This window comes from Hemicordylus capensis, chromosome 5 (genome assembly GCF_027244095.1).
Source record: "Hemicordylus capensis ecotype Gifberg chromosome 5, rHemCap1.1.pri, whole genome shotgun sequence".
Lineage (NCBI taxonomy): Eukaryota > Metazoa > Chordata > Lepidosauria > Squamata > Cordylidae > Hemicordylus > Hemicordylus capensis.
This window is the reverse complement of record NC_069661.1, coordinates 113,218,369-113,242,862: the sequence shown is the minus strand read 5'-3', so window position 1 is coordinate 113,242,862 and position 24,494 is coordinate 113,218,369. Positions and strand designations below refer to the sequence as shown.

The 24,494-nt window shown below is 44.8% G+C and overlaps 2 protein-coding genes across 2 annotated transcripts in view; both read right to left on the bottom strand.

The window, feature by feature from the left end:
- Positions 1–24,494, bottom strand: part of DHX15 (DEAH-box helicase 15) — an 80,634-nt gene that overhangs the window by 569 nt on the left and 55,571 nt on the right. The window contains exons 11-13 of the mRNA XM_053252656.1: positions 23,762–23,884; positions 13,487–13,677; positions 9,715–9,884 (exon numbers count right to left, since the gene is read on the bottom strand). Of these exons, the coding sequence (XP_053108631.1) occupies positions 9,715–9,884; positions 13,487–13,677; positions 23,762–23,884 (484 nt within the window). The remainder of the gene's footprint in view (positions 1–9,714; positions 9,885–13,486; positions 13,678–23,761; positions 23,885–24,494) is intronic.
- Positions 4–9,694, bottom strand: LOC128326215 (uncharacterized). Its single transcript, XM_053252658.1, has 2 exons — positions 1,838–9,694; positions 4–1,545 (listed from the first exon to the last, which is right to left on the bottom strand). The coding sequence occupies exon 1, from the start codon at positions 3,947–3,949 to the stop codon at positions 2,864–2,866; it is 1,086 nt and encodes a 361-aa protein (XP_053108633.1). The 5' UTR covers positions 3,950–9,694; the 3' UTR covers positions 4–1,545; positions 1,838–2,863.

Below are 24,494 nucleotides of genomic sequence, written 5' to 3'. Positions count from 1 at the left end.
CCAAAGAAAGAAAGATTTTTCACTTATGTAAAGATCTGAACATCATGCAGGCAATAGCAATGGTCCAATTAGTAGCTACTTATTATAATTAGATTATCAATCTATTTAATAATGCCTGGAAATATGGAAATCTACTTTATGTTTAAAAAAGCACAAGTGCAAAGATCATTTCAGAATAAAAAGCATATCCAAGAACTAGATGATAATCTGATTGTTAAAAAGCTACAAAATAAAAGGCCTTTTCAAAACATAACTATCAAAACTTAATATCCCATAGTGATTATCAAGAGTAGTTTTTAAATTCTGTGAAGACAAACTTAATTTTTTGTTGATCAACACCTTGGAATAATATGTAAGTTGAAAATAGTGTTTGGGTACTTTAGGCATAAGGCACATCACCTAGCTGTAAACAAGGTAAAGAATAATGTATACCAAATGAGTTAACAACTAGATTAAATAATATGCAGAGCAAGCATACCAGAAAGAACTTCTGCTCAAGAAATAAAACAAATGCTCATGTGTGCTCATGGCCCAATCACTATCTCTCAGCCTAAACTATTTCACCGGATTATCGTCAAGATGAATTAGAAATAGGAAGGAAGTCTGTGTACACTGCCCTATGTATGCTGCCCTCCATGGAGGAACAGAAGAATAAAAATATAACCAAATAAACTAAAACACTGGTGCAAGTTGCATGAGTAATGTTATATGTAGTTGCATATATACAAAAGAGCACAATCAGCAATATAACTATGAATCACAGTTGAAATGGCAGGCACACTTGGCTTAATTTTGGAGAAGGACTGAATCCCAAAGCTATCTGCTTTGCATGCAGAAGGGCCCAGGTTCACTCCCTGGCATCTCCAGGTATGGCTAGGAAATATCTTTCTGAAACCCCAGAGAGCCACTGTCAGTCAGCATAAACAATACTGAGCTAGATGGACCAAATGTATGACTTTGTATAAGGCAGCTCCTCATGTTCCAAGGCATCTTATACAATACAGTAAAACAAAACCAATTCAAATACTATAACACTATGGAAAACTAGCAGCAACAGAGTCTGTAAAACAACCATAACTGCACTGTAAAAAAGATAAAAGTACGTTAAAGACACTTTAAAAAGGTGTTTTCAGATAATGGCAAAAGTAAAGTACAGAAGGAAGAAGCTGAATGTCTGGCTTGGAATGTGCAATTGGCTTGAACTCTCCTTGTTTCTTGGTTGGCATGTTCTCATTCATATCAAGTGTTAGCATGGACAAATGTGTCCCCATTAGCTGGAGGAAGAAAAAACACTTTTGGAGGGAATTTCAAGTGTATTCAAAGGAACTGGGAGGAAGAGAGACAGAGTGAGCACGCAAATGAAGAAGAGGATATATCAGAACACGAGGAAATATATCAGAACACAAGGAAGGTTTGATTTTGTGGTTTTCTTTTCTCAGCATTCAATATAATGCTGTGCTACCTATTGCTGCTATAACTACCTGGTTTTGCTGGATCTCAGATTGACAAGGCAGAAAAATAGGCTGCTCACCTCTAACTGATAATCTGGTAGTGATCTGTTGACATCCATTCGAATGGGTTCTGCGCCTGCGCGGAAGCCTCTTGGTGTCGAGTTCCACAGCTTCTTTTGGCGCCAGCGCCCCACCCCACGTGATTATTTAAGGTGGGAGGAAGCGCAGGCACCCCAGTTCCTTTGGAGACCGCCAAAGCAGTCGAGAAATTTGATGCAGCAGTTAAGTTCTACAAAATGTGGTAATTACTACTGCAGAGGGAGGTTCAGGAGGGTCTAATGGATGTTAATGGATCACTACCAGATCATCAGTTACAGATGAGCAACCTGTTTATCTGGTGCATGATCAGTTGACTCCATTAGAATGCGTGTTTATTTAGTTCCATAAAGGAGGAGTAAGCAGTAGAGTTATTGCAACTGCCTTTTGAGAACACCTCTCCCCAAATTCGCCTCCGCTGCAGAACATAAGTTAATAGCATAGTGCTTTACAAAAGGCTGTTCCAAAACCAAGTGGCGGCCTTACAAATGTCTTGAAAGGATATGCTGGACAGATGAGCTGCAGATGTACCATAAGCCATAGTCAAATGCACCATGATGGACTTTGAGGACTGAACTTTCTGCAGAGTGTAGGCTAGCTGGATGGTTTCCACAAGCCAGTGGGAGAGTCTCTATCGGGACAAGGCCCGGCCCATGGTCCTTCCCTTGTAGGATACAAATAGCCTTTTTGACGTCCTGAACGTCTTTGTTCTCGAAAGATAAAACAGAAATGCCCTACACATGTCTAAAGAATGTAGAGCCTTCTCTAAAGGCATGGTTGGGGACTTAAACAAAGTAGGCAACACAATGTTCTGGTTTACGTGGAAATCTGTCACAATCTTTGGTAAGAAGGTGATGTCAGGTCATAGGAGAACCTTATCTACGTAGAAGCGGGCATAAGGCACATCCATCCTAAGAGCGGTAAGCTCATTCACCCTGCGAGCAGTGGTAATAGCCACGAAGAAGGCAGTTTTTAAGGATGTAAGCTTTAATGTAGCCAACCTCAGGGGTTCAAAGGGTAGCTCAGTTAACGCAAAGAGGACCAGAGAGATGTTCCATTGTTCTATCGGCTGTCAAATAGGTGAATACAGGTTAGTGAGTCCCTTTAAGAAACTCTTGCAGGTGGGATGGGAGAAAACTGTTTTGCCATCCCATCCAAGGTGTTTTGATGACAGCACAGCCAGATGTACTTTAATAGACACATTGGAGAGCTTAAACATCTTTAGCGAGGTGAGGTAGAGTAGGATCTGACAGAGGGATGCTCTTAAGGGATGGAAACCATGCCGCGATGCGTAGGTAGCGAATCTTTTCCACTTGCTAATATAGTTTTTTTCTGATGGAAGGCTCTCGTTGGGTTAGTAGGATTTTATTCAACAGTTGATCTTCCATGCCGTTTGTTGTAGGGTGAGACTTCCTGGATGCAGGATCCGACAGTTTTTCTGAATCAGAAGGTCTGGACAGTTTGGAAGTCTCTCGTACATGTGAGATGAGAGTTTGAATAGATGTGGAAACCACACTTGACAGGGCCACCATGGTGTGATAAGGATGCATTTCACGTGGTATGTTAGGATTTGTGACACTACTCTGTTCACTAGAAGCAGCGGGGCAAACATGTAGGTCCAATGTTGTGACCAGTCCATCTAGAAAACATCCCCCAAAGATTGCAGGTCGTGGCTGGCTATCAAGCAGTACAGCTTGCATTTTGCATTCTGTGCTGTAGCAAACAAGTCTATCTCTGGGAATCCCCATAGGTCGAAGACCTCCCACAGGTAAATGTTGTTCAACTCCCACTCGTAATGGGTTTCTATCAAGAATGAGCGACTTCGGCCATCTGCTAGAACATTCTCCATGCCTTTGAAGTGAAGGGCCACAGGGGTGATGCTGTTCCTGATGCACCAATGCCAAATCTGAATTCTCAGTGCACAAAGAGACCTGGAGACTGTTCTGCCCTGTCTGTTGAGGTAGATGATTGCAGTAGTGTTGTCCAACTGCAGTTGTACTACCCTCCCCCTCAGCACTGGAAGGAAGGCTTTCATGGCTTGGAAAACCACCAACAGTTCCAGGAAGTTTATAAGAAATTGACATTGGGTGCGGGTCCAGAGACTTTGGGTCACTTTGGCAATGCAATGCCTGCCCCAACCTCTGAGCGAAGCATCTGTTGTGACCCACACCGATGGAGTCTGCACATGGAATTGAATTCCTCTGAGAAGGTTGAGTCTCTGTGCCCATCAGGACAATGAGTGAAGGATCTGCGGAAGCACGAGTAACTGCTTTCTGAGACTGTCCCTGTTCAGTTGGAAAGAAGACAGGAACCATAGCTGCAGCTTCCTCATTTTCAAACAAGTGTAGCATACAGTTGGCTTGCAAGAGGCCATCAGGCCAAGCAGGCGTTGTATTTGTCATACTGTCTGCAAAGGACTAGCTTGAAATTGATGAACCATCTGTGTGATGGCTTGATAGCGGTCTTCTGGCAAGAATGCCCTTCCTGCACAAGTGTCCAGAACAGCACCTATGTAAGATATGGTGGACACTGGCGTTAGATTAGACTTTATCCAGTTGATCTGAATCCTGAGGTCCTGGAGAAGATTCAACATGTACTGTATCTGCAAAAGTAACTCTCCTTTGTGTCTTGACATCAGGAGCCAATCATCAACATAGGGATACAATTTCAGGCTCCTTGTTCTCAGATGGGCCACTACTACCGCCATGCATTTGGCGAATACATGTGGGGCAGTGCAGAGTCCAAAAGGAAGGACCTGGTATTGACAGATCAAGATCCCTATGGTGAACCTCAGGTACTTTTGGAAGGATGGCCGGATCTCTATGTGAAAAAAGGCATCTATTTTCTAACGTCACAAGCCACCGCTCCCGATGTAGAAATGGCATGTCCTGTAATGTTGTCATCCGATACTTTTGCACGTGAATGAACTTGTTGAGATGTCTCAGGTCCATTATAGGCTAGATTCCTCCATCCTTCTTTGGAATTTGGAAATAATGGGAGTAGAAACCTTCCTGTCGTTGAGCCCATCGCACCCGGATTATTGCTCTCTTGTGTAAGAGTTCCTGTACCTCTTGAAGCGAGACAGGCGTTGCACTCGTGAAGCGTAGACTGCTGAAAAGAGGGTGAGTCTTGAACTCTATTGCGTAGCCAGATGTGACAATTTTCAAGACCCACTGGTCCGATGTTATGTTGCACCATGCTTGCGCATGACTCGCCAATCTGATTATGTCGATGGCTAGCGAGGTCAGCTGACTGATGTTGTGGGCCGATACAGCATCCTCCTTGATGTTTTGAGAGGAGGAATAAAGCAGATGGTCCGATGGGTGGTCCTGACTTTCAAAGACACTGCTTATTGCCCTCCGTCTGTTTGTTGCATTGGGCCGAGGTGTGTTTACCTTTTTGTTGGGAGGTCCGTTTTGTGAAGGGTTGGTATGTCTTCCGGTAATCCCTCCGTTCTTGAGGACTGAATAAAGAATGGGGACGGTAATAGGATCTTTGCTTGGAGGCATAGGTTGCTGAGGCAGAAGAAGTAAAAGTTTTTGTTCTGGATTTCGACAACTTCATCTTTTCCATTTTCCAAGAAAAGGCCCTTGCCATCAAACGGAAGGCCTTCAATTTTGTCCTTCATATATTGCTGAAGGGAAGCTGACTGAAGCCAAGAGTGACATCTCAGGGTAATGTCAACAGTAAATGTTCAAAATTCCGACTCCACCAAGTGCTTAGTGGTACTAAGCTGTTGACAGGTGAGGTTACCTGCCTTCTGCAGAGTCTTCCTGAATAGAGCTTTGAATTCTTCAGGAGGAAGTGTATCAAGGTCTTTTTCTAAGGTCTCCCAGAGGCAGTAACTGTATTTCACCATACAGGCGGAATAATTGGCAACCTTGACAGAAAGGCAAGAGGTGGAATATAGCTTCCTGCCCAAAACGTCCAATTTTCTGCCTTCCTTGTCTGCAGGAGTGGTGTGTCGCCTCACTGAACTCTAGGTGGTAGCACAGTCAATGACCAAGGAGTTAGGTACGAGATGCTTGAACAGGTAGGTATTATCCTGTTCCCATACCAGTTAGACGCCTTCCAATCTTTTTGAAGTTGAGGTTGAGGTATGAGGAACCTGCCACGCGTATTGAGCAGCATTTGAGATTATCAGAAGAAGAGGCAAGGCCACTGGTTGGGCCAACTGGGACAGAACCATGAAGTTGCAGAACCGGTCATCAATTGTTTTTACCTGAGGAATCAGATCGAGACCGAAGGCGGCCGCCATTTGTTTAACGTGTAAGTGATACATCTTCAATTCCTTGGTCGGTGAGACGTGGGAAGGTGTGGCTACATCCAGAGAAGGATCAGAATCTGAAGAACCATGGTGACTGTTGTCGGAAGCCGCTGCGGAAGGAGAGTGCAGTGGAGGAACCCTGCTTGGCGATGGTAAGTGAGAGTGAGCAGGTGGAGAAGGCTCATCTGTTTGAACAGCTGTAGAAAATACTTGCCACACTGTGGTCTGCGTCTGCTGGAGTATTCAGAGTTGATGCATGATCCTCATCCCTTGATGTCGACGGAGATCTTATCGGGGTCGGTGCAGGCATCAATTCACAAGCCGTCGGTATTGAGTGCATCAATGTCAACAAAGCTGGCATTTCTGGAGCCTTCGGTGTTGAAGGTCGCTGTTCTGATGTTGATGGAGGTGTCGATGAAGTGGTCTCATTTGGCTGCTTCGATGTCGAGGTATCCATTGGCGTCCAAGTTGAGTGGTGCATAGTTTTCGGCGTCGATGGTGTCGGCATCAATGCCGGAGATTTTGTCAATGCCGGGTGCGTCGTTGATGTCTTAGGCTTCAATATCAACACAAAAACTACATCTTGAACCGATGCCAGCAACGGCGTTGAAGTCTCCAGCATCTTTTTGGTGGGTTTGCTCGCAATTTTGTTCCCCTGCCTTTGAGGTTTTCTCAGTGGGCAACGAGGTTTTAGACTAGCTGGAAGCCAGGGCCCTTGAGCCATGAACCTGAGGAGACAGTTTTGAAGAAGGCTCAGCAAAATCATAATCATAAACAGAAGCCTTCAATCAAAGCTCACGATTTCTCCGGGTTTGGAGAAAGATTGATAGATCAGACATAGCAAGCACAAACTATGGGCATCTTGGGAGGGCAATTTTGCTTTACACTTGTCGCAATGCTTAAAGCTGTTCTTTTGCTTAGGGGTATCCATATTCACCCTAAGAGGATTCAAAGCCCAAAATCAAAGTCCAAAGCAACTGAAGTAGTCCGTTACTCACAAACATAGTCATTACACAGTCCAAGGTCATAAGTGCCAGGTATTCGTCCAATCAGTCGACAATCAGAATCAGTAAGATGAAAACTTTAGCCAGAATACAGTCCAAGGTCAAATAGCCGGGAGAAGATAGAACTTTCAAGGTAAACGCTAGTATGCAAAGGAACCAGAACGAGCCACAGAAAATGAGTGAACTGATCTCTACAGCAGTCGCAAAGGAACTGGAGTACCTGTGCTTCCTCCCACCTTAAATAGCCAGGTGGTCACGTGGGGCAGGGTGCAGGCGCCAAAAAGGAGCTGTGGAACTCGACACCGAGAGGCTTCCGCGCAGGCACAGAACCTATTCTAATGGATTCAATGGATCAAGCACCAGATCCTGAGTGCCAACCTTTCTTGAGTTGTGGTTTGGTCTACCTGTGAGATAGTGTTGTGCTGAGAAATGGACAATGGCAGCTCAGGGGTGCGCGTGTGTGTATGAAGTATTTACTGGTGACTGCTGTAATGACTTCCATTTCTATCCTTGAGACAAACTTCTGCTTCACTCACTGCTCTGGTCTGCTCTGCAATCTGCACTGCAAGGTGTACTCACTGAAAAAGTGGCTGAAAACTTTGTTGTAGTTGAGCGTATAGCTATGACTGCTGGCTGATAAGGGTGCTGCTGTGCTATGGCTGCTGTTGCAATTAAGGACAGAGTTATAATTGTGTGTGAGCAACTTGTGTCAATGATGTAACTGCAGCACAGGCACTATGGTTGGCAGTTGATTCTGGGTTAGTGATTCTTTTTTGGCCATCTTTGGACTGTGTGTTTGGCAAAATGTGGTCTGTATTTGGAAAGGACTGAGTGTGCCGCTTATGTTCTGCAGCATTGGTTTTTTTGCAAGGCAGTGTTTCAAAATGTGTGCAGTCACACTCTGATTGTTTCACCCATAGGAAACAATGGGGAACATGAATCACCCCATTGTGCCCCATGGAGAAGTCCTAGGGACACTCAAGTGGGTTGAGTGGTACAGAGCTACCTACCACCAGTGTTCCCTCTAAGGCGTGTGCGTGCTCACAAGTTTTTTAATGTCCACTCAGTTAATTTTAGATCCCGCTAAGGTTGAATCAGGAAGGCCCTATTCTGAATGCAAGTGCGCACACACTGCCTTGATACTGCCACCCAGAACAAAATTCATTCCGCACACAGATGAAAAAGATTAGAGAGAACACTGCTTACCACCCAACCCACAAAAGAAATGAGCAAGTGGGCAATTTCTGAAAATTTTTTAAACCTAAACCCTCATAGGATTCTATGGGGTTTGGGAGGAAAGCATACTTGAAAAAATAATTGCCTGCTTCTTTTGTGGATTGGGTGGTACATAGCACCATCATGCCCTACCATCCAACTCACTTTGTTGCTCCTAGGACCTACCCACAGAGAACACCATAGGGAACAATGGGGTGATCTGAGTTCCCCATTGTTCCCTATGGGCAAATCACATGTTTTGGGGGCAATTTTTAAAAAAAACATTTAAATTCCGCTCTTCGTCCAAGGAGCCTAGAGCAATGTACATGGTTAAGTTTCTCCTCACAACAACCCTGTGAAGTAGGTTAGGCTGAGAGAGAAGTGACTGGCCCAGAAACACCCAGCAAGTAGTATGGCTGAATGGGGATTTGAACTCAGGTCTCCCTTTGATTTGTTGAGCCAGCTGGCAATGGCCGACTGGTTTGACAAATTGATTCCAATTTTTGTGGTTCGATGTCAAATCAAATCGCAAAAATTGATTTGTGCACACCCCAGATAACCATAATGGGTTCATACTGAAGGAGGCAGTCTTTCAGCATTATGATCAACCAATTGAATGAAGCCTGGAAACAAACTGGATGCCAGTGCAAGTGGAGCAGAATGGGTCTTATGGGATCCAGTGGACCAGCTCCACACAATAGCTTTGCTGCTTCCTTCTGCACTTGATGCAATTCCTAAATGGTCTTCAAACACAGGCCCGCATAGAACACAACAGTCCAATCTAGAGATGTCAAAAGCATATATCACCAGGGCAGACACAGCTGTATCACCAGCTAAAGCTGAAAAAGGCACTGATAGCCACAGCCACCACTTGGATCTCCAGAGACAGCTTGGGATCAAGAAGTATCCCCTGGACTACATACCTACATTTTCAGAGTGTGGAGACCCACTCAATTATGGACTCTATTCCACAATTAACATCCTTCCTAACCAGAAGAAACTCTGCCTTGTCAGGATTAAGTTTTAATTTATTGGCCCCCCACAGACCTTCAATGTCTCCAAGCACTGATTCTTTACTTACTTTGCCTGCACTCAGATGGAAAGGAGATACAGAGCTAAGTGTCATCAGTATATTGATATCACTGGGATCAAAAACTCTGGATGATCCCTCCAGTTTCATGTAGATGTCACATGATTGGTTTAACAGAACAACAACAACAAAAGACTTCTTCCCATCTCTCTAAAATGTTGAGGTTAAAATTCTGAATGTGTGCATCCAGCTTGTGTTACTGTATCAAAAAGCCACACTATAGAACACTACGCACTGATTCAGATGCAACATTCCTAGTCCACCAAACCATGGCTTGGAGAATTGAGAATGTGTTGAAGGCTCATGTGCTCCCACTTCTCAACATGCAACACAATCTCCTCCCAGAATTTCTGGTTTGATCAAAACATAATTTGCTGTACATCCAAACTGGATATATGGATTGCACATACCACAGTTTACCTGCCAACCAGAACTGGAGAGGCATTCAAATATTATTTCCAATTCTGGTTTGCAGGCAGATTTGAGCCTCCTCTACAGAAGTTATTTTAAAAATTGAGGATGCTCATGTAGGGCATCCAAAGAATGCAGTCTGAAGCCCCGTCTCCATGTTATCCTCAATTAATTACTTACCATTCTGGCTTGATGTCTGTACAAGTGCGGATGTAGTTCTTTGTGGTAAGAACAAATTCGTTGTAAAGAACCCATTCAGGTTTGTGATCAAGGACTGTGGAAGGATGCAACTGTACTACCTGGTTGTCTTTCACTGTTAGATAATGTCCTGTCCGTTCCAAATGTGCCACCTGTATTAAAAAGACATTCAAAGCTGTATTAGAAATGCAGTGTCTATTAGATTTCTCCCTATATCAACTCTCTCAGAAAATGCTGAAAATAAAGATGCTGCACTTGGGGGGGATGATAATAATAATAATAATAATAATAATAATAATAATAATAATAATAATAATAATAATAATTCAATTTCTATACTGCACCTCCAAAAATGGCTCAGGGCAGTTTATAAATAAATAAGATGGATCTCTGTTGCCAAAGGGCTCACAATCTAAAAATACATAAGACAGACACCAGCAACAGTCACTGGAGGTCCTGTGCTGGGGGTGAATAGGGCCAGTTACTATCCCCCTGCTAAACAAAGATAATCAACACGTTAAAAGGTACCTCTTTGCCAAGTTAACAGGGGCAATAAAAATTAAATTAAAAGAATTTAAATAAGGTTATCCCAATAACTCTGCCTCAAAATTTAACTGCAGAAACATCTATTTTCTCCTTCAAATCCAAATGATGCATGAACTGTTAACTCTTGCATGCTTTAGGACATATTGCCAGCCTAGAAGCCCTAAACTGAGTTGATTTCAGGACAAGATAGCAAACCCCAAGAATACTCTTCAATGAAGTTTAATCATTTACTGTCATTTGGATATGTAAAAGACAGCATGCAATGCCAAAGTACCTTTAAGGGATATGTTCATAAGGCACATTAATTAAAATATGGGGAAAATGAGATTAGTAACAGAAAAAGAATAAATCCAGAAAGCTGCAGCCCTTGCACATGAGCCAAAGGAGCTGGCATTACCTAATGTTCAGCAAGCTGCAAGAGTTGTCCAAAACAAGAATCTCACATACACACAGAACTTTTGCAGACTGTCTCATGCATTTCAAAGCAGGAAGCAGATTTACTTGTGCAAAGCAGTGTGCACACAGTTCTGCTTCCTCCACTGAAATCAACAAGGAACTCCTCTAACAAGGTTGCTCCTTATAGACCACAGAGAGCCTGTGCCCCGCCCCCCCCCAAACAAAAAAACCCCAACCACCCAGAAATCACAGCACTGGGCAAATTTAATTCCAAATTTCCAGCAGCAGGGATTTCTAAAAAAAGGCAATCCTGAAGATAAAAAGGTCCAGAAGCATTTCATGGGGCATTAGTCTCCAAGAAAGCAAATCTGTGCCTTTTCAGTAAACAGGTTAAAATTTTCCAGGGCAAGATCTATACAATGAGCCAACGTGGTATAGTGGTTAGAGTGCTGGACTAGGACCAGGGAGACCTGGGTTCAAATCTCAATTCAGCCATGAGACTTGCTGGGTGACTCTGGGCCAGTCACTTCTCTCTCAGGAGAACCTACTTCACAGGGTTGTTGTGAGGAGAAACCTAAGTATGTAGTACATCGCTCTGGGCTCTTTGGAGGAAGGGCAGGATATAAAATGTAAAAAAATAAACAACTATACAGGCTTTAGGCTAGGGATGTGCACAAACCGGTTCTAAGGCCATTCTAAAGGGCTCTGAACTGGTTCAAACATGGTGCCAGCTTGAAGTTTGAAGCCGGCGGGGGTGTCTCTTTAAGGGCGGTGCAGGGTGCACTTACCGTTCCTACCACTTTCCCCCCACTGGTGCTCTGTTTTTTGCAAAGTCTATGGGGTGGTATAGCCACTCCTCCCCTTGTTCTTGGCCTGCCACCCCTCCGTGCCACCCTTCCCCCTGTTCTTGGCCGAAAATGGCTGGAAGTAATGAGCGCGCACGTGCCCGTTGCGTGTGCACGTGCACCCAGTACTTCCAGCCAAGAATGGGGGAAGGGGGGGCAGGGAGGTACGCTGCTGCCTCATGGACTTTGCAAAAAACAGAGCACCAGTGGGGGGAAAAGCAGCAGGAGGGATAAGTGCACCCTGCACAGCCCTTAAGGAGGAACCCCTGCTGGCTTCAAACCGCACCACCATGGTTCCATGTATATCCCTAATTTATGCATGATCCCTTCTGTGAACAGACACTGTATACACTGAACAACTTTATAAGACAGGACAGGTTAGGACAAATTTTTAAAAACCACAGAAAACATCACTTTGGCAGACGCCTCAGGAGTTGTGTGCTCTAGTATACGCAGGGGCGGAGCCACCATTGGGCAAATGGGGTCAAAGAACCTGGGCCACCGCACCACACTCCCCCTGCATCTGACATCAGACAGGGGGGCGTTATTTTGCTCCCAAACAGGGCCGCATGGCACCATTGGGGACCAAAATCGACCTGCGCTGGGAGTGACTCTCCCCGCCTTTTAAAGGCAGGGAGAAATGTTCCTTGCCTCGCTGCCAACACGGTGGGGCCAAGCTCCCTCCCAAACAGGGCCGCGTGGCCTCGTTTGAGAGGGTGATTGAACCATGCTGCATTGGCAGCACAGCCAAAACAGCAGAGAGTAACTTCAGCCCACGCTGCCCAACGCAGCGCAGGCCGATCTCCCTTCCAAATGGGGCTGTGTGGCCCCATTTGTGAGGGAGACCACGCCCCCGTGTCTGATGTCAGATGTGGGGGCGTGGCTAACCAGGCCCCTACGTTTGACATCAGACATGGGGGGGGGCAGGGCCAGGGGGCCGCGGCCAAACATGGGCCACCACCAGCTTCCTTTATATTTTGTTTTTCAACTTCTTGTAACTAGAGGAGATAATCTGCATTTTACAAAATTGATAGCTGGCAAATATTTTCCTAACAATTATTATAAAACCACAAGATGAGAGATTAAAATAAGCACTAGTAGTAGTAACTAATACAAATTATGGTTGGGAGGGACTCAAATATTTGCATGTGATATTCTGTGCACCAAGGTATTTCAGGACTTTCCTTCACACTGGAAGCTCCACAGCCCTATGAAAAATCACTTGTCGAGGATAGGGGATCCTCCAAAGGGGCATTCAGTGTGGCTCAAGGGGCTGAAGCCAGGAAGAGAGTAAAAAATAATCAGCAAATACTCCTTGCATGTGCAGAAGCAAGCACAAGCGGCTCTCTGAAGATGACCAAAATCAATATAGGCAACAGTATGGAGATTTGGACAACTTAATTCATTGCTCAGCTTAATTATTGCCCCAACCATATTATTTAAGGCCAGTTCCCATGATCACTGGTCCATATAAACATTGTGCCCACAGCACCCTAACCCAACATACTAGGGCATGCGCGTATACCCAATTTCTGAGAGTCTATTCCTTCAAAAGGACAATAATCAGATGCACATGCTCCAGTTCATACTTAGAACATGAGGTCACTGCAAGAACAGAATTTTCAGGCAATCTTTGTGTGAAGCAACTGCCAAGATATAGTAAGTATTCAACATAACTTTTATTTAAATAGTGCCATCAGTGTACGTGGTGCTTCAGAGCAATGTTAAGAGAGAGAAAAAGAGCAAGAATTTCACTGAAGGGCGCTTACAATCCACATTTCAACTAAGGAGACAGATGTAGTGGTCCTCCTCAAAAGGGTTTTAAGATGCCTTCATTTCCTTTAGAATTTGCCTGTTTTGTCAATAATTAGAGTATATAACTCAGAGGAAAACAATACTCTTTTAAAGATCTATTTGAAGGGAATATTAAAACTGGAGACCTCCTTGTATTTTATATGCATACATACCTGCATGAAATAACCAGTAACTAAAGCCTTTCTTATATTTATGTAATAGTCCCTGCTTGTGAAGTCTGTGCTTCTACGCGGCAAATTAAATCTGTCCATGATTCGTGACAGCTGTTGGCGTACATTGTCTGCAGACATCAGGGACCTGTAGTTAATGAAGTTGTCATAACACCACTGAACCGATTCATGATCTGCAATGTTAAAAAAAAGTCATGAATCATCTAAAAATAAGCATTTTTACCAAATTAAAACAAGTACACAAACAAAAACCAGCTGAATTGTCAATCCAGTGAACCGATTAAAATACCCAACAACACTGTTTATTTAAACAACAACTGCTACACCTTTTCCCATTCTCAGGTTAATCTGGCTATACTGTCTTCAGATCAAACTCCATCAACCAGAGTGGATAGGAAACTTAAGTGGGTATACAAACTTAAGTTTATATATGCATTAACACAAACTTCTAGATTTACTTCTAGAGTTATATTTCAAGTGGGTCAGGTCAACAGAAAACCACATGTGTTGGGAGTAAGGCATTATGGCTAATACGCACAATGTTCCCAAACTGGGGGGGGGCGGGGTTGAGAGAGCGCGTGCACGTAAGGGAGAGAGTGAGCACGTGTACAAGTATAGTTCTATACCGAAGCAATTATGATGAACTGGGGTTGTACCACTCTGCTCCACTCTACCCCCCAGTCCATCTCATATCCACATGCCAGACTACATGTCTGAAAAGGGCCCTACACATATACAGCCCAATTATTGTAGGACTGATCTGCATTATCACTACCGTAAAGATCAGAGAGTCAAGCCAAACGTGAACTCTAGAACCAGATAGATTCCCTCCCCCACCCCCCATTAACTGGAACTGAATCCAAACTTAAAATCTCTTATTTGGCTGTAATCAGAACTGAACCCTTAAACAAAAACTGTGATAACCAGTATAATATAAGTGGTCAGAGAAATAAAGTGTAACAAGACTTATCAATAAGCATTGAAAATAAATTTAGAGTATCATACCTATTATGAAATACATGAGAACCTCGTAAATTATGGGCTCACTATCTGCGGTTTTGCATATCTGTGGTCATAGGAACATAAGAACAGGCCTGCTGGATCAGGCACAAGGCCCATCTAGTCCAGCATCCTGTTTCACACAGTGGCCCACCAGATGCCTCTGGGGAGCCCACAGGCAAGAGGTATGTGCATGCCCTCTCTTCTGCTATTGCTCCCCTGCAACTGGTATTGAGAGGCATCATGCCTCTGAGGCTGGAGATGGCCTACAGACATTGATAGACCTGTACACCATGAATCTAAGCCCCCTTTAAAGCTATCCAAGCTGGTGGCCATCACGACATCCCAGGGCAAACAATTCCATAGATTAATTTTGTGCTGTGTGAAAAAGTACTTCCTCTTGTCAGTCCTAAATTTTCCAACGTTCAGTTTCATGGGGCCCCTGGTTCTATAGTGTTGTGAGAGAGGAAGAAAAATTAGGTAATAGAATTAGGTAAGGCAATAGATACCCAACCTCGGTATATGCATGTGGGGGCGAGAGTTAAATCCAGGTATCCGTGGGTGGCCGGAAATGACCTCGGAGATCATTTTCAGCTTCCATTTTGACATTGGAAGCTATTTTATGACTCAAAAATTGTGATTTGGGGCCAATTTTCAACTCTTAGGGGCACTGCTTGACTGCTGGAGACCCACGGAGTACAGTAGGCAATCCCCTCGCATTCTAGGATCTTTTAGCCGTATGGGGTTTTTTTAAAGGCAAAATTTTGACAAATTTTGACTCCTGGGGGGCATTTCTGGACTGCTGGGCTGCATTTCTGGACTGTTGAGCACACTAGGCCACCCCCCCACTGCCCATTTCTAGGGTCTTCTAGCCCCATTTTAAAAAGAAAAATGGCCCCCCAAAAATGTGATGTTTTCCTCTCCTGGAACACAACCCCTGTGTTCCCATTGCACCAATAACCCAATATTTGCAGTTTACATATCTATGGTAGTAGCAGAGAATGGAACCTCCGTAAATAAATCCTAATAAAGATATATTTTTAAGTGGTTCAGTCATCTGGCACAGCTTTCAACTGCATGATTAATGTTTTATTTTCCTTTTTTCCCCCCCTTGCTTTGGTATTTTGTTTGTTAAATCCTTTTTAAAATTCAAAACAACAACAGTTAAATTGTATATGTATTTACATTGCAAACAAAAGCTTGATATTTTTCTGCATGAAATTAATCTAAAATTCATAACCAGTTCAAAGTGCCTGGCTACCAAACCATAAAAATGAGTCACAACATTTAAAAAAAAAAAACACCAATAAATTTGAACTGGACCCAAATATTTAATAGACTCTTTGCTCAAAAGAGAGTCTTATATGCACATGGCCACTATGAAATACATGACAGCCAGTGCACAGTCCCCAGAAGAGCTGAGGCGGGATGTAGTAGGACAACCATAATTTCCAACTGCATACAGACTCTACCCAGTAGAGGCTTCATCTGCATAGGGTTTAGATTAAAATGTATTACATCAGTTATAGAAAATATCAAACATTGCATAAAACAAAACATCAGTCTAGCTGCTCTAATGCTTTCCCTGCAGTGTTATGTTCATTTAAAACAGAATGATGCAAAAATCAGGGAGTGGCTGTTAGGGCTTTGCAAGCATTCCTTCTTCAAAGGAAGCTACAATCAAGCTGATCAGTTGTCTGGTGGGGAGGGGAGAACTGAATCAAGCTCCCTTCCCCTCCTAAACCACTGATTAGTAAATTCTAGCTTTCTTTAAAGGACTGTGTGTATGGAGCAGTAACTGTTAGGCTGGGCTATGGAATTGTGAGAGAGAATGTGTGTGCAAGATTCTGCTTCTGCATGTGAAGGCTGAAGTACCAAGACTGATTTCATTTACAGTCTGCCAAACTGTTGATCTAACATAGAAACCAAACTGTTGGATCTAATGTAGGAACATGCCAATGTAATCACACAGAACCAATTTCCACTGTTGAAGACCATCTATGAGTTCTTCAGAGAGTAGCTAGGATGTGTTCCAGACATGGATGGGAATGAGCTTTATCATTGGGGGAAAATAAGCATTTAAAAATGTGCATACCTTCTGAACAGAAAATGTTTCCTTTTGCTACAGAAAAACAGGTTGCTCACCTGTAACTGACGATCTGGTAGTGATCCGTTGATATCCATTAGAGTAGGTTCTGCGCCTGCGCAGAAGCCTCTCGGTATCGAGTTCTACAGCTCCTCTTCAGTGCCTGCGCCCCGCCCCGCCCCACGTGACCACGTGGCTATTTAAGAAGGGCTATTTAAGTGCAGGCACCTCCGTTCCTTGTAGACCGCGAAGCAGTCAGGTAAGTTCTACTACGTAAGGCAGGTACTACTGCGGAGGGGAGGTTCGGGAGGGTCTAATGGATATCAACAGATCACTACCAGATCATCAGTTACAGGTGAGCAACCTGTTTATCTGGTTCGTGATCTGTTGATACCATTAGAGTGAGTGACTAGTTAGCTCCGTAAGGAGGAGGGAGCAGTAGTGTCATTGCAACACTCCTTTTTAGGACAGCCCTCCCAAAATTCGCCTCCGCAGCAGACCTTAAGTCTATGGTGTAGTGCTTTACGAATGGCTGTTCAGATGACCACGTAGCAGCCTTACAAATGTCCTGAAAGGATATGCCAGCCAAGTTAGCAGCGGACGCGCCATATGCCCTAGTGGAATGTGCCTTGATGGCCTTTGGGGGCTGTATGTTTTGTAGAGAGTATGCTAGACAGATAGTCTCTACTAGCCAGTGTGACAGTCGCTGTCTTGATAACACTTGTCCCTTGTTCTTCCCTTTATAGATGAACAGTCTTTTGGACAACCGGAAAGGCTTAGTCTTAGAAAGGTAGTAAAGAAGAGCCCTGCAAACGTCCAAAGAGTGCAGAGCCTTTTCCAGCGGTGTGGTTGGAGATTTGAAGAAAATGGGCAATACAACATCCTGGTTGATGTGGAAGTCCAACACAATCTTATGTAAGAAAGAGATACCGGTATCAGGTCGCAGGAGAACTTTGTCTGGGTAAAACCAAGCATAGGGGACATCCATTCGGAGAGCTGTAAGCTCACTCACCCTGCGCGCAGTGGTGATTGCCACAAGGAAGGCAGTCTTCAACGACGTTAGTTTCATAGACGTAGAATGCATGGGTTCGAACGGGGGCTCAGTGAGAGTGGAGAGGACCAGTGAGATACTCCACTGTTCAAGCGGTTTGCGGACAGGAGGGTATAAGTTAGCCAGGCCCTTCAAGAAACGCTTGGAAGAGGGATGGGAGAATACTGTCTTGCCATCCCATCCTGGATGTCTAGACGATAAAGCAGCTAGGTGGACCTTGATAGATACATTTGAGAGTTTCGCCTTTTTAAGAGAGATCATATAAAGTAGAAGCTCATGGACTGTGGCTTCTTTAGGGCAAAACGCGTGACGAGAAGCGTAGGTGGCGAACCTCTTCCATTTACTCGCATAATTGCGCCTCATAGAGGGTTTGCGCTGATTTAGCATGATCTGCTTCAGGAGCCGACTCTCCAGGCTATTAGTTGCAGGGTTTGCACTGCTGGATGTAACAGGCGTCCGTTTTCCTGAATCAGGAGGTCCGGCTGGTTGGGAAGTCTCTGAAAGTTGTTCAAAGTCAGTCTGAGTAAATGCAGAAACCATGCTTGGTGTGGCCACCACGGGGTGATCAGGATGCACTTCACATGGCCCATCAGTAAGCGTGCTACAACTCTGCCTACAAGTGGTAGAGGGGGGAACATATAGCTCCAAATTTCCGACCAGTCCAGCTGGAAGGTGTCTCCCAAGGACCGAGGGTCGTGACCCGCCCTCGAGCAGAATAGCTTGCATTTTGTGTTGTGCCGCGTAGCAAATAGGTCGGTCTCTGGCCATCCCCAAAGGCAGAATATCTGACTCAGGAAAGTGTTGATCAGTTCCCACTCGTGTTGAGCTTCTGTTGAGAATGAACCGCTGAGGCCATCCGCTATTATGTTGTCCGAGCCCTTGATGTGGATGGCCAGTGGCGTAATACTGTTCCTGATGTACCAGTGCCAATTTGTAGGCTCAGGGCACACAGAGACCTTGACTGTTCCTCCTTGTCTGTTCAGGTAGGCTATCGCTGTTGTGTTGTCTAGCTGTAACTGAACAACTCTGCCGCGTAGCACTGGAAGAAAGGCCTTCATTGAAAGGAAGACTGCCAACAGTTCTAGAAAGTTTATATGTAGTTGACTCTGTGCGCGTGCCCAGAGGCCTTGAGTCGTTGTGGCATTGCAATGGCCGCCCCATCCCTTGAGGGAAGCATCTCTCGTTACCCAAACTGACGGAGGTTGAGACTGGAAGGGTACTCCTCTGAGCAAATTGGACTTCTGAGTCCACCAGGACAGCTTGTGCAAGACTGGACTGGGAACCAAAAGGTGCTTTAGTGGGCTGTCCCTCAGTAGGTTGAAGGAAAAGAGGAACCACATTTGCAACTTCCTCATTTTTAGATGGGTGTACAGTACTGTCGACTTACAAGAAGCCATTAGGCCCAACAGGCGTATTTGACGGGCCGGCTGTGAAGGGTGGATCTGAAAATAGTGTATCAGAGATGCAATGGTTTGGTAACGGTGCTCCGGAAGAAAAGCTCTCCCCAGGCTGGCGTCCAGTACCGCTCCATGTACGTTATGACAGGTACTGGAGTGAGGCTGAACTTTTTCCACTTGACCTGTATTCCAAGGTCTCGGAGGAGGATCAGAATATATTGTATCTGCAAAAGTAACTAGCTTTTGTCCCGTAATGATAGGAGCCAATCTTCGAAGTAAGGATACAGTTTCAGCCCCTTTGTCCTTAGGTGGGCCACTACTACTGCCATGCACTTTGTAAAGACACGTGGGGCAGTGCATAGTACTGGTAAATCACATTTCCTACAGTGAATCGAAGATATTTCCTGAAGGATGGACGGATTCCTATATGAAAATAAGCATCCTTCAAATCTAACGTCACTAGCCAACGCTCCTATTGTAGAAGCGGTAGGATATCCTGTAACGTTGTCATGCAATACTTTTTCACTTGGACATACTTGTTTAGATGTCTGAGGTCCATTATTGGTCGTATCCTGCCATCCTTCTTCGGAATTTGAAAATAGCGGGAGTAAAATCCCTCCGGCCTCTCTGCCCATCGCACTAGTACCACAGCTCTTTTGCGCAAGAGTTCCTGCACCTCCTGGTATAGGGCTGGTGTCTCCTTTGTAAAGCGAATGCCTCGAAAGTGAGGGTGAGCTCTGAACTCTATCGCGTAAACATAATCAATTTTCATCACCCAATGATCTGATGTTATGTGGCGCCATGCTTGCGCATGACTTGCCAACCTGATGGAGTTGGTGGCTATTGGGGACGTCCGAGTGTTGTAAAGCAGTCCCCCATTGTCCCCGAAGTTGTGGGGAGGCAAGTAAGGTTGCGGTACCAGGTGACGCGGTGGGCTGTCCTGGATCTTAAAGCCGCTGCTTGTTTTCTTCAGTCGGTTTTCGTTGATATGAACGAAATTTGCCTTTTTGTTGGCTTCCGTGCTTATTGTAAGGTTGGTACAACTTGCGGTAGTCGCAGCGGTCTTGTTGCCTATATGTAGGACGCGGGCGATAAAAGGATCTTTGTTTACTCCCATATGATGTTGAGGCAGATGTGGATGTAAAAGTTTTGGCTGTAAATTTTGATTTTTTCATTTTCTCCATGGTCGCGTCTGTCTCCTTGGAGAACAGGCCTTTGCCATTGAAAGGAAATCCCTCTATCTTCATGTCCTGCTGAAGGGAGGAAGACCGAAGCCATGCGTGGCGTCTCAGAGTTATTGCTGTGGTAATTGACCTGGACTCTGATTCAGCCAGATGTTTAGCTGTACTCAGTTGTTGGCAGGTGAGGTCTGCTGCCTTTTGTAACGTCTTGCGGAATTTTTGTTTCAGTTCTTCCGGGGTTAATGCATCCCAATTTTTTTCTAAGTCTTCCCAAATGCAATATCCGTATTTTGCCATGCAGGCCGAATAATTCGCCACTTTTACAGAAAGACAGGATGTAGAATATAGCTTTCTGCCCATCACATCCAGTTTTCTCCCTTCTTTATCGCCTGGGGTAGTATGTCTTCTCCCTGACTTGGAAGTGGTTGCACAGTCAATTACTAACGAGTTCGGAATTGGATGTTTGAATAGATATATATTATCTTGTTCCTTTACGTGATAGAGTCCTTCTAACTGCTTTGATGTCGGAGTAGATGCATGAGGTACTTGCCAAGCACATTGTGCCGCGTTAGATATTATAGGTAGTAGCGGCAAAGCGACAGGCTGAGAAGACTGAGATCGCTGCATGAAATTGTAGACTGGATCATCTATGGTTTTCAGTTGAGAAGAGAGATCCAGACCCAGTGCTGATGCCATCTGCTTCACATGTGAGTGATATGCTTTCAGTTCTTCTGTTGGTGAGACATGGGCTGGAGTAGCCACATCTGGAGAAGGATCAGCCTCTACCGTTTCAGTATCTGACTCAAAATCGGAGGAGCCATGGTGACTACCACATGAGTCGTCGTCAGAAGGAGTCGGACTAGAAGGTGGGACCCCTGGCGAAATCGGGCAAGGGGAAGGTGGTATTGCCAAAGATTCAGTTTGCACTGCCGAGTCGGTAGAAGGCCGCAGTCTGGTTTGTGAGCCTCTATTAATAACGATCAGGTGAGGCGTTTGAGTAGAAACTGTTTTAAATACTTTAATGGGTAAGTTCGAGGCTTCTCCTGTTGCCAGTGGGTGTATTTGAAGTGGAGTAGCTTCCGGCTCGGGCTGTTGCAGTGCTTGTTCACCAGTATGGCCAGTTGTAGTATTTACGGATCTCCACACCCTATCATCCTGGTAGTCATACGTGATTCCTGGCGAAGTCGCACCTGGTAAAGCCATTTCCATCGATGGAGACACGGCATGGCTAAAACCGCACGTATGCCACGGTGTAGAATTGGTGAGCTGCGTAGACATTAGAAGCCCAGAAACTGGGGCCAACAGGGGTGCCCTGCTATCATCCAAGTTTGGAAGCCATGGAAAGTCGAGGGGGTAGCCATTGTGGAATCAAGCATTTTCAGAAGAGAATCTAAAGGAGCAGGTTCCCCTTCCAAGAGATCATCTTCTTCTAGAGAGAAGGTCATCAGGACACGGAATTGAGGAGTCACTGTGGTCATGTTAGCGGGTGTGTTCAACGTTGATGGACGATCACCGTCTCTCGATGTCAATGGGGAGCGGATCGGAGTCATTGCAGGTCCCAGTTCTCGAGCTGATGGGATTTTAGGTACCGATGCCGACGGGCCCTTTTCTGCTGACTCCACCGATACCAATGGCTCTCTCGGCATCGAAGGCAAAGCCTCCATCGGCATCGACGCCGATGGGGCCAATGTCATCGGTGTCAACGCTCCATCTGATTTTGGTGTCGACGGAGCGGTATTTTTCGGTATCGACACAGAGGTCGATGATTGCGGCGTCGAGGGTCACGTCGAAGCAGATTTCTTCGATGCTCGATGCGACGTCGATGTCGAAAGAGCATCTAGCTCCTGAGCCGAGTTCGGTGACGTTGTCGAGCTGGAGGTCAACAATTTTTTGGCGCGTTTTTTGGTGGACGCCATTTTGTCACCCGGCCTTTTCAAGGACTTCAGGGTTTTACTGGTGGGCATACAGGTTTTAGACTGGGCCGAACCCAGGGCCCTCAGGCCTTGCGGAGATTTAGCCGATGTAGAGGGGGCGGATAACACGTCGTCATATAGAGCCACTCTCAAACGAAGCTCCCTATTCCTTCTGGTCTGCTTAGAGAAAGATTGGCAGATCTTGCAGGTCGAGGTTAGATGGGCCTACCCCAATCATATCAGGCACAAACTGTGGCCATCCTGAGAGGGCAATTTCGTGTTTAGTGCAGCGCTTGAATGTCTTTTTTCCCTTGGGGTGTCCACCATACTCACCCCTTTAACCAGTCCGCGTCAAATAGCCTAAAATCCATCCACTCCTTCAATGTTTGAAGACAGCACGCAACGGCAGGTCTAGAAAGCAGTCCGAGGTCAATCCAATAGTCCAAATCAGAAGTTCAAACAATTCCAAATCAGAAGTTCAGATAGACGAGTGAGAAAAAACGGTCCGTGGTCAAAATCAGTAGAACTATAAAAACAACAAGGAACCAATACTAAGGAGCTGCAGAAATCATGAGTGATCCCTACGGCGGTCGAAAAGGAACTGAGGTGCCTGTGCTTCCTCCCGCCTTAAATAGCCACATGGTCATGTGGGGCGGGGCACAGGCGCTGAAGAGGAGCTGTAGAACTCGATACCGAGAGGCTTCCGCGCAAGCGCAGAACCCAATCTAATGGTATCAACGGATCACAAACCAGATCTTTAGCTTAACTTTAAAAAACCTCTTTCCTTTAACTTACTTTTACTACTTCGGGAAGGACAAAAACTATTTGAATCGTTTTCAGGCAAAACTGTCAACCAAGGGACATCAGGAATAGGTGTTGTTGTTTCTTTTAAATTGAGCTCTCTTAAAAACTGATTAACTTATTCCTATATAGCTTTGTATTTCAGGTTACCCGAGAGAGCACCTTGCCCTCTATGTCCCTACCAGACCTTGAGATCTTCCGAGGCCATGCTCCAAGTACCCCTGCCAAATGAGGTGAGATGGATAGCTACTAAAGAAGAGGGCCTTTTCAATGTTGGCACCCCAGTGAAGCTCACCTGGCATCATCTCTTTGTTGTTTTGGACATCAGGTGAAGACCTTGCTATTCACGGAGGCCATTCACATGTTTTTTTTTCTTTGTAAACTTTTGGTTTTTTAAAGATTTGCTTCAATTATACACTTTATTTAACTGAACAATTAAGAGAACAATTTAGGAGAACAATTGTCATGGGGCAGCCAACAAATGAAGTTGCTGTTTGATGATGATGATGATGATGGTGATTTTTCTAAAACTGTTAGAAGGTTCAACTCATGTTGGGTCAAAAGTTGCTATATAGCAGGAAGGAGAGTTGCCAAATTAAAATACTTAATCCTAAGGCAACCATTTGACTTATAAGCACATAGGAAGGAGCCAAAAAAAATTAGTGGTATAGCTCGTGCTTTGCACGCACAAGGTTTTAGGTTGAATCCCTGGCATCTTCAGAATTACCCTGTAGTCTCTGCAAGAAGGACTCTAACTAGGGATGATACAGAGCCAAATTGTCATAATTATGCACTATTATATACACAAGAAAAATGAGTGTATACTCACTTTGTTTGAAAGCATGGTAGACATTCAGCAACGTCAAATGATCTCCATCTATGTGGGCGAACCTCATCTTGGCCTCATCTGCTGCTTTCTTGGCTTCCGTGGGGCGAACAAAACACTGTGGGACTAAACAAGGTTGGTATGGGCCCAACACAAACGCCCATATCGATGAGTCACGCATTCACAGATAGAGGAACAAGGCCTAGCTAGGTCAGTTCACAGAGCATAGGGCAGGGCAGGATGGCCTCCAACTGCATCTTGGACTGTTTACTACCTTGATTTGGTACATCAACACCTAACCACATCTGCAAGACAAGAGGGTTTCAAAGCTACAGAGTGCCTGATTATTTTGACTAGAAGTAGGCATCAAAAAGATCTATTCTGAAGGCCATCAAAGTTCCAGAGTTGTGTACTGGAAGGATCATGTGACCTTGTTTAAAACCAAATGCTGATAGCTCTACCTAATGCAGTGGATAATGTATTTTCAGGGAAGCCACCTATGGACAACTACCACCTGTGGGAAGGAGGGATATTCAAGCAACAGCAATCCCTGCAAAAATAGCAACTATTCAAATGATTGAGATTATTAAATAGAATTATGGCTCTGCCACAAACAGCAGGCATTGCTATCAGCACTGGCATACAGAAACATGCAGGAATGTGTGTGTGTGTGTGTATACAGCAGTCCAGGGTTCTGAAGATAGCGGCAGTGGTGGAAGGTAGACTGCCCAGCAGC